General features: G+C 47.3%; 1 protein-coding gene across 3 annotated transcripts in view; it reads right to left on the reverse strand.

Annotated features, from left to right (window-relative positions):
- Zc3h18 (zinc finger CCCH-type containing 18) overlaps positions 1–12,757 on the reverse strand; it is a 39,558-nt gene extending 26,801 nt beyond the window's left edge. For 2 of the 3 annotated variants that reach the window (XM_057753826.1, XM_057753824.1), the window contains exons 1-4: positions 12,598–12,757; positions 6,176–6,780; positions 4,526–4,610; positions 3,550–3,621 (exon numbers count right to left, since the gene is read on the reverse strand). In XM_057753826.1, the coding sequence (XP_057609809.1) occupies positions 3,550–3,621; positions 4,526–4,610; positions 6,176–6,766 (748 nt within the window). In that variant the 5' untranslated portion in view covers positions 6,767–6,780; positions 12,598–12,757. The remainder of the gene's footprint in view (positions 1–3,549; positions 3,622–4,525; positions 4,611–6,175; positions 6,781–12,597) is intronic. The other variant, XM_057753825.1, reaches the window with a different exon arrangement.
- Between the last annotated feature and the right edge of the window lie 457 nt (positions 12,758–13,214).

The raw sequence follows: 13,214 nt of genomic DNA on the forward strand, positions 1-13,214 counted from the left end.
ATATTGTAAATGGGGCTTAAATGGGTCATCCTAATAGGAGCTTGGAAGACTACTAGTAGTGCTGAGAGCAATGTGGACTACAGAGGCCCAGCTCAAGAAGTTTCATATGGGCACAATATTAACAACTGGGCTACAGAGCATTTGTGTGATATTTTGGCAAAGAATGTAGCTGCTTTTTGTTCTAAGAATCTGTCTGAGGCTAACTTGAAGAGCTGTGGTTTTTCAGTGGCAGAGGAAATTCCAAGACAGCCCTTAGAGTAAGAACCCACCCAGCTAGTCTTACAATATGTGAAAAGGCCAGAGGAATTATGGTTCCTAAAGAGCAACAAATCAAGTTTATACAAATGCAATTTAAGGAGGGGGCCAGGCTCCACCCCAAGCAGGCAGCCAAACTTGACAGCATGGGTTCTGCTTTGAAATCAAGAAGGATACGGTAAAGGAGCTGTGGAATCTTCTGTGCAGTCAAGGAAGAGTGGCTAAAGCCAGGCGTGTGGTAGGTAAGCCTCTGCACGGAGGCTGGAAGAGGATATGGAACTGAAGCCTGGATTGTGTTGAATACCCCAGGAGGATGGAGGTACCAAAGCCTTGGGGCATCTGCCAAGGAAAGCTAATGTTAGACAGGGGGTGAAACAAGCCCAAAAAAGATAAGTGTGCTTCAGTCAGCAAATCTGGAAGGACAAAGCCAACTAAGCTCTTTGACATCAGACATAAACTATACAGTGGTTCTCAGCCTTCCTAATGCTGTAGTATAGTTCCTCATGGTATAGTGATCCCCAACCACAAATTATTATTATTATTATTATTATTTTTTTGGTTTTTTTTTTTTTTTTTGAGACAGGGTTTCTCTGTGGCTTTGGAGCCTGTCCTGGAACTAGCTCTGTAGACCAGGCTGGTCTCGAACTCACAGACATCCGCCTGCCTCTGCCTCCCGAGTGCTGGGATTAAAGGCGTGCGCCACCATCGCCCGGCTCACAAATTATTTTTGTTGCTACTTCATAACTGTAATTTTTCCAACAGATATTTACCTAAAAAAGGTTAGCCTGACCCCAGGGGTCACAATCCAAAAGTTGGAACTGTTGCTTTAGATTGTTGAGACTATGAAAGACCATTGGGGACTTTTAAAATTGAAATAAATGCATTTTGCATGATATGGCCACAAACCAAATGCAGCCAGAAAGTGGACTAAATGAGGTGATTTGAATGAACCTCACAGGCCCATATATTTGAATGTTTGGGCTCCAGTTGGTAGAACTGTTAGGGAAAGATCAGAAGGATTAGGCGGTATGTCACTGGGAGTAGCCTTGCAGGTTTCAAAAGTCTGTAACATTCCTGGTTAATGCCCCTCTCTCTCCCTCTCTGCCTCCTACTTAAAGATGTAAGCTTAGTCTACTCCGGAGCTATGCCTGTCTGCCACTATTCTCTCTGTCATTAAGTTCATGGACTCATCCTCTCAAATTATAAGCACCAACAGAACTTTTCTATAAGTTGTCTTGGTCATAGTATCTATCTCATCATAGCAACTTAAATTACCTCAGACACTTGATGAACTATATAGTCATTCTATCCCTTACCTTTTGAGGAGCTACCATTGTTTTTTACTCTCCTGCCAGCAGTGTGCAAGGATTTCACAGGTCTACATTCTTGCTAATAAAAGCAAGCTTTGCTTTATTTCTAAAATAACTTATCTCATTATTGACAGGGTCTTTTCTTTCTTGAGTCAGTATCTGCAGCCCTGGCTGGCCTGGCATTCAAGACATATGTCTGCCTCTGCCTCCCAAGTGCTGGGATTAAAGGTGCACACAACCACGTCCAGCTGAAGATTTGGTGTGTGGGGGTCATGGCAGGTATGTATGTGCACTCCCATGTTTGAGTACAGTATTTACAAAGTTCAAAAGAGGGCATCAGATCCTCCTGAAGCTCAACTTATGGGCAGTTGTCAGCTGCCTGACATGGGTGCTGGGAACTAGATCGGGTCCTCCAAGAACCATACCTGCTCTTAATAAACTGTTTCTTTAGCCCTATCATAAGGATGATAAATCAACTGATTTCAACAGAACACCAAGCTTATAACTTGTAGGAAAACAAAAAATTGCATCAAAATAAAGTTCTTGTAATGATGATAAAGAGATCTTAGATAACTGCAAGCTCCATCATTTTTCCCCTTCTGTATACCATAAATAGAATGAGAAAAAGGGAAGTACTGGTTAGAAACACCCTGGATGGAAACATTACTACCTTCAGGTTCCTACCCTTACTTCCTTCGATAATGGACTATGATATGAAACTGTAAGTTAAAATACTATCACCACTCCCCTCCTCCCCCACCGCCCCGTGCTTTTGGTAATTGGTGTTTTTATCAAAGCAATAAAAACTCTAAGCTGCTTCCCACTTCTTGACTGCAGAAAACTCCCTCTGGCATAGTCTCACTTACAAAAACCCAAACAGTTCAGTGTAACCACGGTGCCCACCCAGTGTGATGATTAAGGCAACAATCTCATCCCAGTGTATGCAGATGTCTCACAAAGAGCTGGTTTGCATTTCCAATACATTTCATCCGTTCTGCGCTTGGTAAGTTCTGAGAATTAAGCCAGGGTGTGAGTCTCTGGCTCTTGCTCCAGAGACTCCGTGCTGATGTTGCCAGCCTGTCCCAGGCAACTGGCAAGCTTCTGAGCTGCAAAGGCATTGTGCAGCACAGTCTGATAGCAGTGCTAATGAGAACCAAGTACAGATACATACTGCATGCTGATTTCTGACACTATAATCTACACGTCTGCAGAAGAAGACTACATTTATTCCTCATGCCATTAATTCAAAAGGGTCTTTTGCTTGCATTTATATTTCTTGAAATACTAGCACTTTGTTTTTTGTTTTTCGAGACAGGGTTTCGTTGTAGTCTTAGAGCCTGTCCTGGAACTAGCTCTTGTAGACCAGGCTGGCCTCGAACTCAGAGATCCGCCTGCCTCTGCTTCCTGAGTGCTGGGATTAAAGGCGCGTGCCACCACCACCCGGCTGAAATACAGCACTTTAAAGTGTTTGAAGAATTAAGATGTATGTTACAGCCTTTCATTCTTAGGATGCTTGGGTCAGTATCAAGTGAAGGTCACCTGTGCACCCCACCCCCAATGTACAAAATTGACTGTGCAACTTATATCTGCCAACTATTTTTAGTTGGCATCCCAAGAACATAATCCCAGCGAAGTGAGCCTGAGCAGAATTTTCATGAATGTCCCATCACCAGGGAATCTCTTGGCCTTAGGGACAGGGCTGTTTGTGGATCACTCTTGGACACAGCCTTCCCCATGAATAATACAGGATTCCACTGCCCACCTGTGGAAGTTCCTGTTCTTCAAGTGCAGGGCCATGGTTTTAACCTGCATCTCCTCCCCAGCTCTAACGACACTAAGGAGGATAGGGTCACAGCAGCTCTGTCCCTCAAGCCTCCTCCCTGTTGGCGTCCCAGCTGTGCTCTGGATCCAGGAGAAAGAAGTCTGGCCTCTGGCGCAGGGGACTTTAAGGCACAACAGAGAGTGAACACAGGATATTTTGTACCTTTAACCTGGCCTCTGAGTGGTATGGAATTTGGTATTGGTGGAAGAAGAGTGGATAATGGTGTCACAACATCTGGAAAAGAAGTACAGGAAGCTCTTGTGAACTTAGACTGCACACACAGGCTGGCCAGCGAGCAAAGTCATCCACGCGCAAGAGAAAACACCTTCCTATCTGTCCAAGGAAACTGCTCAATGAGAAATATACCCAAAACACTGCAGCACATCCAAGCAAATCTTGCAGACTGGAGACTCTTAATTTCATTTCTTTCTTTCTGAGACAAGGTTTCTCTGTGTAACCACCCTGGCTGTCTTGGAACTCTCTCTGTAGACCAGGCTGGCCTTAAACTCAGAGGTCTGCCTGTCTTTGCCTCAAGAGTGTTGGGGTTAAAGGCACATGCCACCACTGTCTGGCCTTAACTTCATTTCTGAATCCCTCCCAGGCTTTACAAAGCCAGAGCATCACATTACTTGTAATGTGGTCAGTTCAGATCAGTAAGCAAGACCTCAATACCCCTGCTGAAGCTAATTAACTGCCCTAGTCCTTTGCAGGAATGCCCTCAAAGGCTCCCTTTGCCCTTTTAATACCACTCCCCACCAAAGGACCTGCTTCTGCTCACTCTTGTAAAAAGTGGCTCTTTCTTACAGAAGTAGGGAATGCTAACAGTGGAATAGCTGACCATGCAGAAACTGCCACTGTCTGTTGCAGCCTTGGGTCTGCTGTAAACAGTAGGCCTGAAACCTACAGGGTAAGAACACCAGGAGGCTCTCATCCAAAGCAGTTTTTAAGGTGAGGACAGGACCAGTAAAAGGTCTATTGTCTACCACCAATACCATTGTCACTACCACCAACTTGTAGTCTAGTCCCATGAAGCCTCACTGACATGAACAGTGTGCCTGGATGAGGATGAATTACCACCACGGCCCCAGGAAAGCAGAGGCTACATAGATGGCTGTAGAGGCTGGAGGTAAACAATTACCTTTCATAAAGAATCGGCAGGTGGGGCGAGGCCTCACCTTCCGGTCACTGGGGTCCTTCACTTCGCCTTCCTCCAAGTCATCATCCTGAAACAGAGGACAGTCATCTGGAGGTGAGCTGACCCACCTTGCCCACCACACCTCTCCACCAGGCCAGCAGTACAGAGATGGGTGTGGGAAGCATCCGCCTTTCCAAAGGCTCAATCTGAAATGCTCAGCTACACAACAGACGGTCTCCCCATCACCTATAACCTCAGAAGAATATTGTGGGAATGATGGGCTCCACTTCAGGGCAGAGCTTTGATTTGTTTCTATCAACTGTGAGCAGGCAATGGTCACACTTTGGTCTTTACTACTTTGTACACTAGCAGTGTATAAACCTAGTATTCCATGCCCTTTGAACACTACTTTCTCTGATGAGGGAAGTCAGGTGACTGTGATGGGCAATAACACCTTGTGGCTCATTCTTTACCTCACCATCATTTTAGAGAGACCTAAAAACTTTAGACAACAGAACCCAAGTTGTACTTCCAGGGTTCTCACAGGGAGTCAAGACCTGACCACTGCTCTGTGATCTCCCAACCACCCCTGAGCCCAGGGCCTGTCCCACCAACCTATGCCCATCAGCCTTGTCGCTGAGACTCCTTGTAGTACTCCTGTCCTGTGTTCTCTGGATAGCCCAAAATCCAGATGAGTAAGCAAAAATGCTTCCTGTCTTGGCCTGCTGACCCCATAAGACAAAAGCAGAACAAAGCCATGATAGCAAGTGAGAGAGCAACCCCAAGTCCAACACATTCGGGCTATTCCTGGTATCCTGCAGGTGAAACTAACCAAGGTGTCCCTGGGACACAGAAGCGCTTTTACAGGTCAGAGGGATCAGTAAGGATATCCTTGCTTTCCTGAGGTGGCAGGGGGATGCTGAGCCACACCTGCTCTGCAGGACCTGTTACTCACTAAAGGTCAGCTGCCAAGAACATCCTTGCCACACACACCAATAAGCAAGTGTCCAATGCAGCTGACCCACAGTCTAATGCACGCATTCCTCAACACTTACGTAGGGCACTGCCTGAGAGATGCTTATCCTACAAGGCAGTCTGAAGATAAGCAGGTCTTTGGCTAGGAGACTGCACCTGAGAAGGGAGTCTGGTGATGCAGCAATCACCTGAGACTGTGAAAAGAACAATGCATGTACTAAGCAAGAATCACAGTGGAGGGGGCTGGAGAGATGGCTCAGCGGTTAAGAACACTGCCTGCTGTTCCAGAGGTCCTGAGTTCAATTCCCAGCAACCACATGGTGGCTCACAACCATCTGTAGTAAGATCTGGTGCCCTCTTCTGACCTGCAGAACACTGTATACATAATGAATAAATAAATCTTAAAAAAGAAAAAAAAAAAAAAAGAATCACAGTGGAGGTCAGATTTAAAGAAGGCATCTTCTGGGGTCCACAGATGCTTGTGGCGACTGATAGAAGCTCTCTGCACAAGCCTACCTTCTGTTCTCCACTGTGAGCACTTCCTTTCCTATCTCAGCACAAGCTCTCATTTTACTGCATGCCTGGTGACCATCTCTCTAGGAACAAGGGAGTCTGCTTCTCCTGGATCAGGAATGTCTGCTGAAGGGCCAGGGTCCTTGCCTGCTCCACCATACTCACATCTATCTCTCCATCATCAATCTCTCCATCGTCATCCTCTTTCTTCTTCTCCTTGGCAGCCTCTGTGGGTTCTTTTTCTCCCACACTCTGAACATCAGGTTTCCCTTCCTCTCCGGGAGCACCTTCCCCCTTTTCCTCCTCATCCTCTGCCCCAGCCTTCTCAGCTTCCTCCTCCTGGGCAGCAGGAGCCGGCTCCTCGGGGACCTCCTCATCATAGTCTAGCTCGTGCTCATCTAGTTCCCGGGTTACTGAGGAGGCTTCATCCCTGAGGTCACTTGTCCGGTCTTCCTCAACATCATCCCCCTCCTCACACAGAGATCCTGCTGGGCCCCTGCTCAGCTCATGAGCCTCTGAGTCTTGATCCTGGGACTTGGGCTCACTGGCTTGGTCTTCTTCATCAGAGTGAGTCTCCTCCTGGCTTTGTACCCTAGTTGTATTTTCCTCATCCTCCAAATCAGAAGCCCTTTCCCCAGCTCCATCCAAATCTTGTTCAGATCCACTTTCCCTCAGAATGTCATCATCTGAGAGCGCCGGCTGCTCTTCATCCTCTGGGGAGCGAGGATCCAGTTCAGGGCTCTCAGCCACATCCATCAGGACCCGCAGATCTGCAAAAGACAGACAGCACAGACTCAGCACAGGCCTATCCTCCTGACCCTCTGCCCTGAGGAGGAGGAAGGACCCAATCTGCCCTTGCTCCATACAGCCCCTCCCAAACCCACACAACTCCCCGTGGAATGCCAGAGCATAACTCTACTAGGACCGGTTGGCCTCCACTCAGTCCTTCCTCTTGCCTGCAGCCGGAACAGGTGAAGAGAAGTGAACAGTAAGTCATGGACTGCAAAGGGCAGCTGCTGGGATTCACGGGAATGATTACTGAAGCTTTCTATGGTGGAATGAGGTAGCACCCTAGGTCAGCCGTGGTTTTCAACTGACCCTTTTTCTCTTACTCTGCCTATCAAGCACAGCTTCTTGTCAATCCCTCCCCTGTACTTAAGATTCAGACTCCAAGACTTCGTTCAGACCTGCCACCCAGCCTCCAGCATGTTCTTCAAAGGTATTGCTCTAGGACCAGTGATACCCGAACCCAAACAACCAAAGCTATCTGTTGTACAAATGGATCACGACAATATTTTTAGACATTTAAGATATATATATATTTATTTATTTATTATGTATATAGTATTCTGCCTGCATGTATGCAGGGTACCAGATCTCATTAAAGATGGTTGCAAGCCACCATGTGGTTGTTGGGAATTGAACTCAGGACCTCTGGAAGAATAGCCAGTGCTCTTAACCTCTGAGCTGTCTCTCCAGTCTTTTTTTTTTTTTTAAATTTTTATGGTTTATTTAACTTTATTTTATGTGCATTGGTGTGAAGGTGTCAGATCCCCTGGAACTGGATTTTCAGACAGTTGTGAGCTGCCATGTGGGTGCTGGGAATTGAACCCGGGTCCTTGAGAAGAGCAGTCAGTGCTCTTAACCGCTGAGCCATCTCTCCAGCCCCTGTCTCTCCAGTCTTTAAGTCATATTTTTAATTAAAAAACCTTTTTCTGCCGGGCGGTTGTGGCGCACGCCTTTAATACCAGCACTCGGGAGGCAGAGGCAAGCGGATCTCTGGGAGTTCGAGGCCAGCCTGGTCTACAAGAGCTAGTTCCGGGACAGGCACCAAAGCTATAGAGAAACCCTGTCTCGAAAAACCAAACCAAACAAAACAAAACAAAAAAACCTTTTTCTTTTTAGAAGACTCACTTCTATTTCTACAAATACAGATTTAATCATATAATCGAAGCACATGTTTTCTGGTTTTCCCCTCCACAACTCACAGAAAGAACTTTGCTCTGCGTGGTGTAGCAGCACATGCTTATAATCACAGCACTTGGGAGCAGGAGGCTACCCCACACTACACAGCAAAACCCTGACTCAATAAAAAAGCACATGGCTGCACTTGGTTTAAAAGCGAGTTAGAGAGTAAGTGTAGATGTCACATATAGCACTCAGTAGCCAGCATTGCTATCGCAGCAGCAACAGACACCAACTTACTTCAAGAAGGAAGAAGGGTTTGGAGTTTATCTGACTCTCTATTCTGAGGCTGGAAACAAACAAACACAAACAGGCTGTTTGGTACCTAGCAAAATGCACAATTTACTCATTTGGGGATCACTATGTATTTAGTGGTACATATATTCATGTTCTTTTTTGTTTGTTTTGCTTTTTTCAAGACAGGGCTTCTCTGTGTAGCTTTGAAGCCTATCCTGGAACGCACTCTGTAGATCAGGCTGGTCTTGAATTCACAGAGATCCGCTTGCCTCTGCCTCCCGAATGCTGGGATTAAAGGCGTGCACCACCACTGCCTGGCTTTATATTTATGATATTTACAGATTATATTTACATAACTTTAAATTCATCTACTAAAGATAAAGTGTATCTTTCAACTTATGCACTTTGTGGGGTGAGCACTGTGCTAAAAATTGAGTTCTGGATCTTACATATTCCATGTACGTGCCCTATAACCAAGCTTCAGCTCAGAACCCGAATTTGTATTTTTAAAAACTTGTAGCCTGTCGGGTGTTGGTGGCACATGCCTTTAATCCCAGCACTCAGGAGGCAGAGGTAGGAGGATCTCAGTGAGTTCGAGGCCAGACTGCTCTACAGAGTGAGTTCCAGGTCAGCCAGGAATACACAGAGAAGCCCTGTCTGGAAAAACCAAAACCATCATAGTTACTCAAAAATACACAGCAGTCAACCGCAGAGTGCAGTGAGGGTCCTGAAGTGGGCAAGGGTGAATATCATGTAGACAGGGGCTCTGTGCTTTTCCACTAAGAGAAAGTTGGTGCAAAGCGCTAGTGTGTGGATAGGTAGAATTTTAGTAATTAAGTCGAGCTAATGCCAAAGACAACATTCCAATATATCAACACTGAGGAAGACATGAATTCCTTAGTGTGTAACATCTGATCCCTAGCTTTGCAGTTTTTATTACATTGTATATTTTTAAGTCTTCATAGAGGCCCAGGGATTTCTCATCTCTTTAGCTGCCTACGGGGGTAGCACCTGGTACCCATAGGAAGTCAGTCATGTGGAACTTGTTACGAAGTCTCATATGCACTACTTAAAACCCGAAAATTCCTATTCTAGTATTTTATAGCTAAAGGCAACCTTGTAAACAAAGTTATCTTTTAAATCAACTGTTCCGCAAAACCAAATGTCCTGTCTAATTTGGAAGTCTTACAACCGATACTGTAGAAAACAAAGTCCAGTTCCAAGATGCTACCCTTCTTGTAACATACTATCTTATATATGGTTCACAAGACCTTCTAACTTGGTCACAGCCCTTTTCTGGGGCCCTGGTACAAGTTGGTTTGCTTTTGGTTTCAGTTAAATTAGGTTATAACGAGCTGTTTTTCACATTTTGAAAATCTTGAAAGGAAATCCTATGGTAAAAAATGGAGACAGAGTGCCCAACTAAACAGCTGAACTTTACTAAGAAGCAGGCTGGTGAAGGAGAGAAGGCTACTGTGTATTTCTCAGGACCACCATTTGGGCATTCTGAACTTGTGTTCCCAGACCACAGATGGAATTAGTTCTAGTCCCAGCTACTGAAGTTTTACTATAAATTCTTTTTGGATACAGACCACGAATAAACTAGGGTCTTAACAAAGCTGCGGGCTCTGTCTTTTCCTTCCTCCAAATATCAATGCACTAGACATTCACCACAAAGACACAGCCAGGCTGACTAGCTTGAGAAATCTGAAAGGCTGGTGTGCTGTGTACATGCCCACTAAACCTTCATGCCCTCCAGGTGAATTTACAGTTACTTAAAGTACCTGTGGCTGTCCTGGTGTGTGTGCAGGGGGTGGGGGAGGCAAGATGACTCGGGATCACAGGCTGTTCTGAGCAACCAATGACAGGCATGAAACAAGCCTGGACATTCAAAGTCTCTCTCCCTTTCTGGCAGTTCAAAACCCCCAAATTCCACTCCACGTTAGGCATCTTGTTTCTTATATTGTACATTATTCTGTTTATCTAACTGCACTTACCATATAAACTCCAACAGCTTATTTGAAGGCTTTTGGAAGGTCTCTCCCTCAACTTTAAGTTGGGATCTTAAATTTCCAAAGGCCAAGTGTTAACGTCTTGGTTCCTAGGGACACACTACTAAGAGGTGCAGGAATCTTTCTGGAGGTAATTTTGACAGGTAAGGCCTACTAGGGATTCAGTCTTTTCTTTGCTCCCCAGCATTTAACAAGAAGGTGAGTGGTTTTGCTCTATCACACTCTGGCTACCTTACCAACTGAATATGGTCTAGATTCTAGAATACACCAAACCGAGAGTCAAAACATGCTTTTTCTCCCCGCCTCCTTTTTTTTTTTTTTTTTTAATTTTTCTTTTTGAGACAGGGTTTCTCTATGTCTGGAACTCTTTATGTAGACCAGCTTGGCCTCAAACTCACAGTGATCAACCTGCATATGTCTTCTGATTGCGAGGATTATAGGTGTGTGCCACTAATCAACCTTTTCTCTGTAGGAGTTCATCACCTCAGGTATGTGTCACAGTGACAGAACACATATACTCTTCCCGCTCCTTCAGGGTGAGAAAGGATGGAGGGTCTCAAAGGGCTGGCCCTCAGAAGCCTATACACCACACACTGTACTATCTGGGAGTTCTGGGAGGCCAAATTGACTCCAACCACACTACTAATGGCAGAACAGTAATGTCACACTCTCCTCACAATTGGGTCGCTTTGAAGAACTGCAACAAACTACTTAAGAGCCTGGCCTGGTGAGCTGCCAACCCAGGTTAAAATTACTCTTGGTCAGCAGCAGTGTTAGCACACACCTTTAATCCCAGCACTCTGAAGGCAGAGGCAGGTGGATCTCTGTGAGTTCGAGACCAGCCTGGTCTACAAAGGGAGTTCCAGGACAGGCTCCAAAGCTACAGAGAAACCCTGTCTCGAAAAACAAAACAAACAAAAAACTACTCTTGGTCAAGCATGGAGGCGGTGAGACTATTAAATGAAACCAATTTCTTCATGTGGCTTACCACTGAGACATGTGTTCCGCATGGGCTTCAGCAAAGGGGGATCAATAACAGACAAACACAACTTCTGGGAAACTTCTTTCTTTCTTGAGATAAGGTCTCACTATATCCTCCAGCTGTCACTATGAAGACCAGGCTAGCCTCAAACTCAGAGATCCTCTCACCCCTGCTTCCCAAATGCTGGGATTCAAGGTGTGGGATACCATGCCCAGCTATGAGAAACTACATTGAACAGACCAGGTCCTATGCTGATGATGTCCAAGCTCTATTGTGCCTGCTTAAAATCCTCATTCACAGCTTCAATGTATACTGCAAGATGTCAGGATTGTTGACAAACACCACTCCAAAGTGACGTAAACTCAACCAAACACTCTCTGATAAGGAGTAGTCACCTTTGTAGATGCCAAGGTATCTCTTTAAAGACGGGCAAGGCAAGAGCTTACCTGCTGGGTGTTCTGAAGTAAATCCACAAAGTTCTCTTAAAGTGTATGCGCATTCCCCACCTACAACTGAAGAGGAGTTTCAGGCTTTGGGGCATAGTGAACTGGTTCCAGAACTGGCGGGGCTTCATAAGCGCTCAGATCAAACACATTCTCCTCTCGGGGGCTCAGAAATGGTAACTGGCCTAGGGGTTGAGAATCTCAAACCCTGCCTTGGGACAGGAAATGTCAAGATGAACCAAACACCCTCTTTCATTTTCCCCAAGTGGGTCTGAAGAATTACCTATTCTTGCAAATAAGTCCCAAACAGAGCTCATTTAAAGCTACTATTGTGCCTGGCAAACTCGGCTGTCAATGTCTGCGGGGGAAAACTAAATCTCCAGCAGCTGCGAGACTGTTAAGTCTTAGTTTAATTTCCTCCAGCACCACAACTGTTGCTACTTTACGCCAAAGACTCCGTGTCTCTGAGCTCCCAGTCCAAGAGGCGAGGAGGTTACACTTCCTAAAGAGATCGAAGCCTCTCGGGGCACAGTGGGTACGTCCAACCTGTGCACACTTGAAGTTGCGAGAGCAAGTTGCAGGAGGCTCCAGAGAGCTCAAAGTTCTCCGTCGAGCCCGCCGACAGTCGCGGGCCTCCTCCCGAGCCAACCTGCGTGCTCCTCTTCCCCTTTGTAGGCGGCGAACATGTGCCACGCCGAATGGCCCGGAAGAGAAATGACAGCTTCAGGAAAACCAAGTTCACCAAGGCAGACCGCGGCGCGCTAAGGCGCCGGGCCGTCCCAGGCCGGAGCGAGCTCGCGCCTGCCCGCTGTCCCGGGCCGCGCCTCGGCCCGCGACTGCGCACAGCCGGGAGCGCGCCCGAGCTCGGGAGGCGGCGCCGGGCTCCCGGGCCTCGCTCCCGCCGCCGCTGGGGCGGCCTCCTCCTCACAGCCCGCCGGCCCCGCTTACCTCAGTGCGAGAATGGGAGGCGGCCACGGCTCCGCTGGGATGGGGGCGGCGTGGACAGGACGTTCCTCGGCCTTTCCACTTATCACTGGTTCTAGCTTCAGGCACGACGCGGGCGGAACAAACGGGCTCCACTACCCGCGGGGGCCGGCCATTGTGCGACGTCATCAGGCCGCGACGACCGTACTGCGGGCCGGCGGGCTTCCCTCGGTAGCCCCGCCCTCCTCGCGCTCTCTTCCGGCCTCCGGGGCCCCGCCTCCGCGGCGCGCGCTCGGGAGTCTCCGCTGCTGCGCACGCCCACCGAGGTCGGCCTGCACTAGCGGCGCGTGCGCAGCAGAGTCTGCGGACCGCTGGTGGTGGCTTCCCGGGATGGGGAGTTGGTGCCAGCGGGCGAATTGTGAGCAGGGTAGGGAAAGCCCTTTGAGGCTCTTGGTGTGCGCTTGTGGACGCTTCAGGGCCTGAAAACTTGGGATTCGGTTTTGTTTTGTTTTTTCGAGACAGGGTTTCTCTGTGTATCTCTGGCTGTCCTGGATCTCTAACTGTAGACCAGGCTGGCCTTGAACTCACAGAGATTATCTTGCCTCTGCCTTCCTGAGTGCTGGGAGGCGTGCGCCACCACC

The sequence above is a fragment of the Chionomys nivalis genome, chromosome 21, assembly GCF_950005125.1.
Source record: "Chionomys nivalis chromosome 21, mChiNiv1.1, whole genome shotgun sequence".
NCBI classification, from domain to species: Eukaryota; Metazoa; Chordata; class Mammalia; order Rodentia; family Cricetidae; genus Chionomys; species Chionomys nivalis.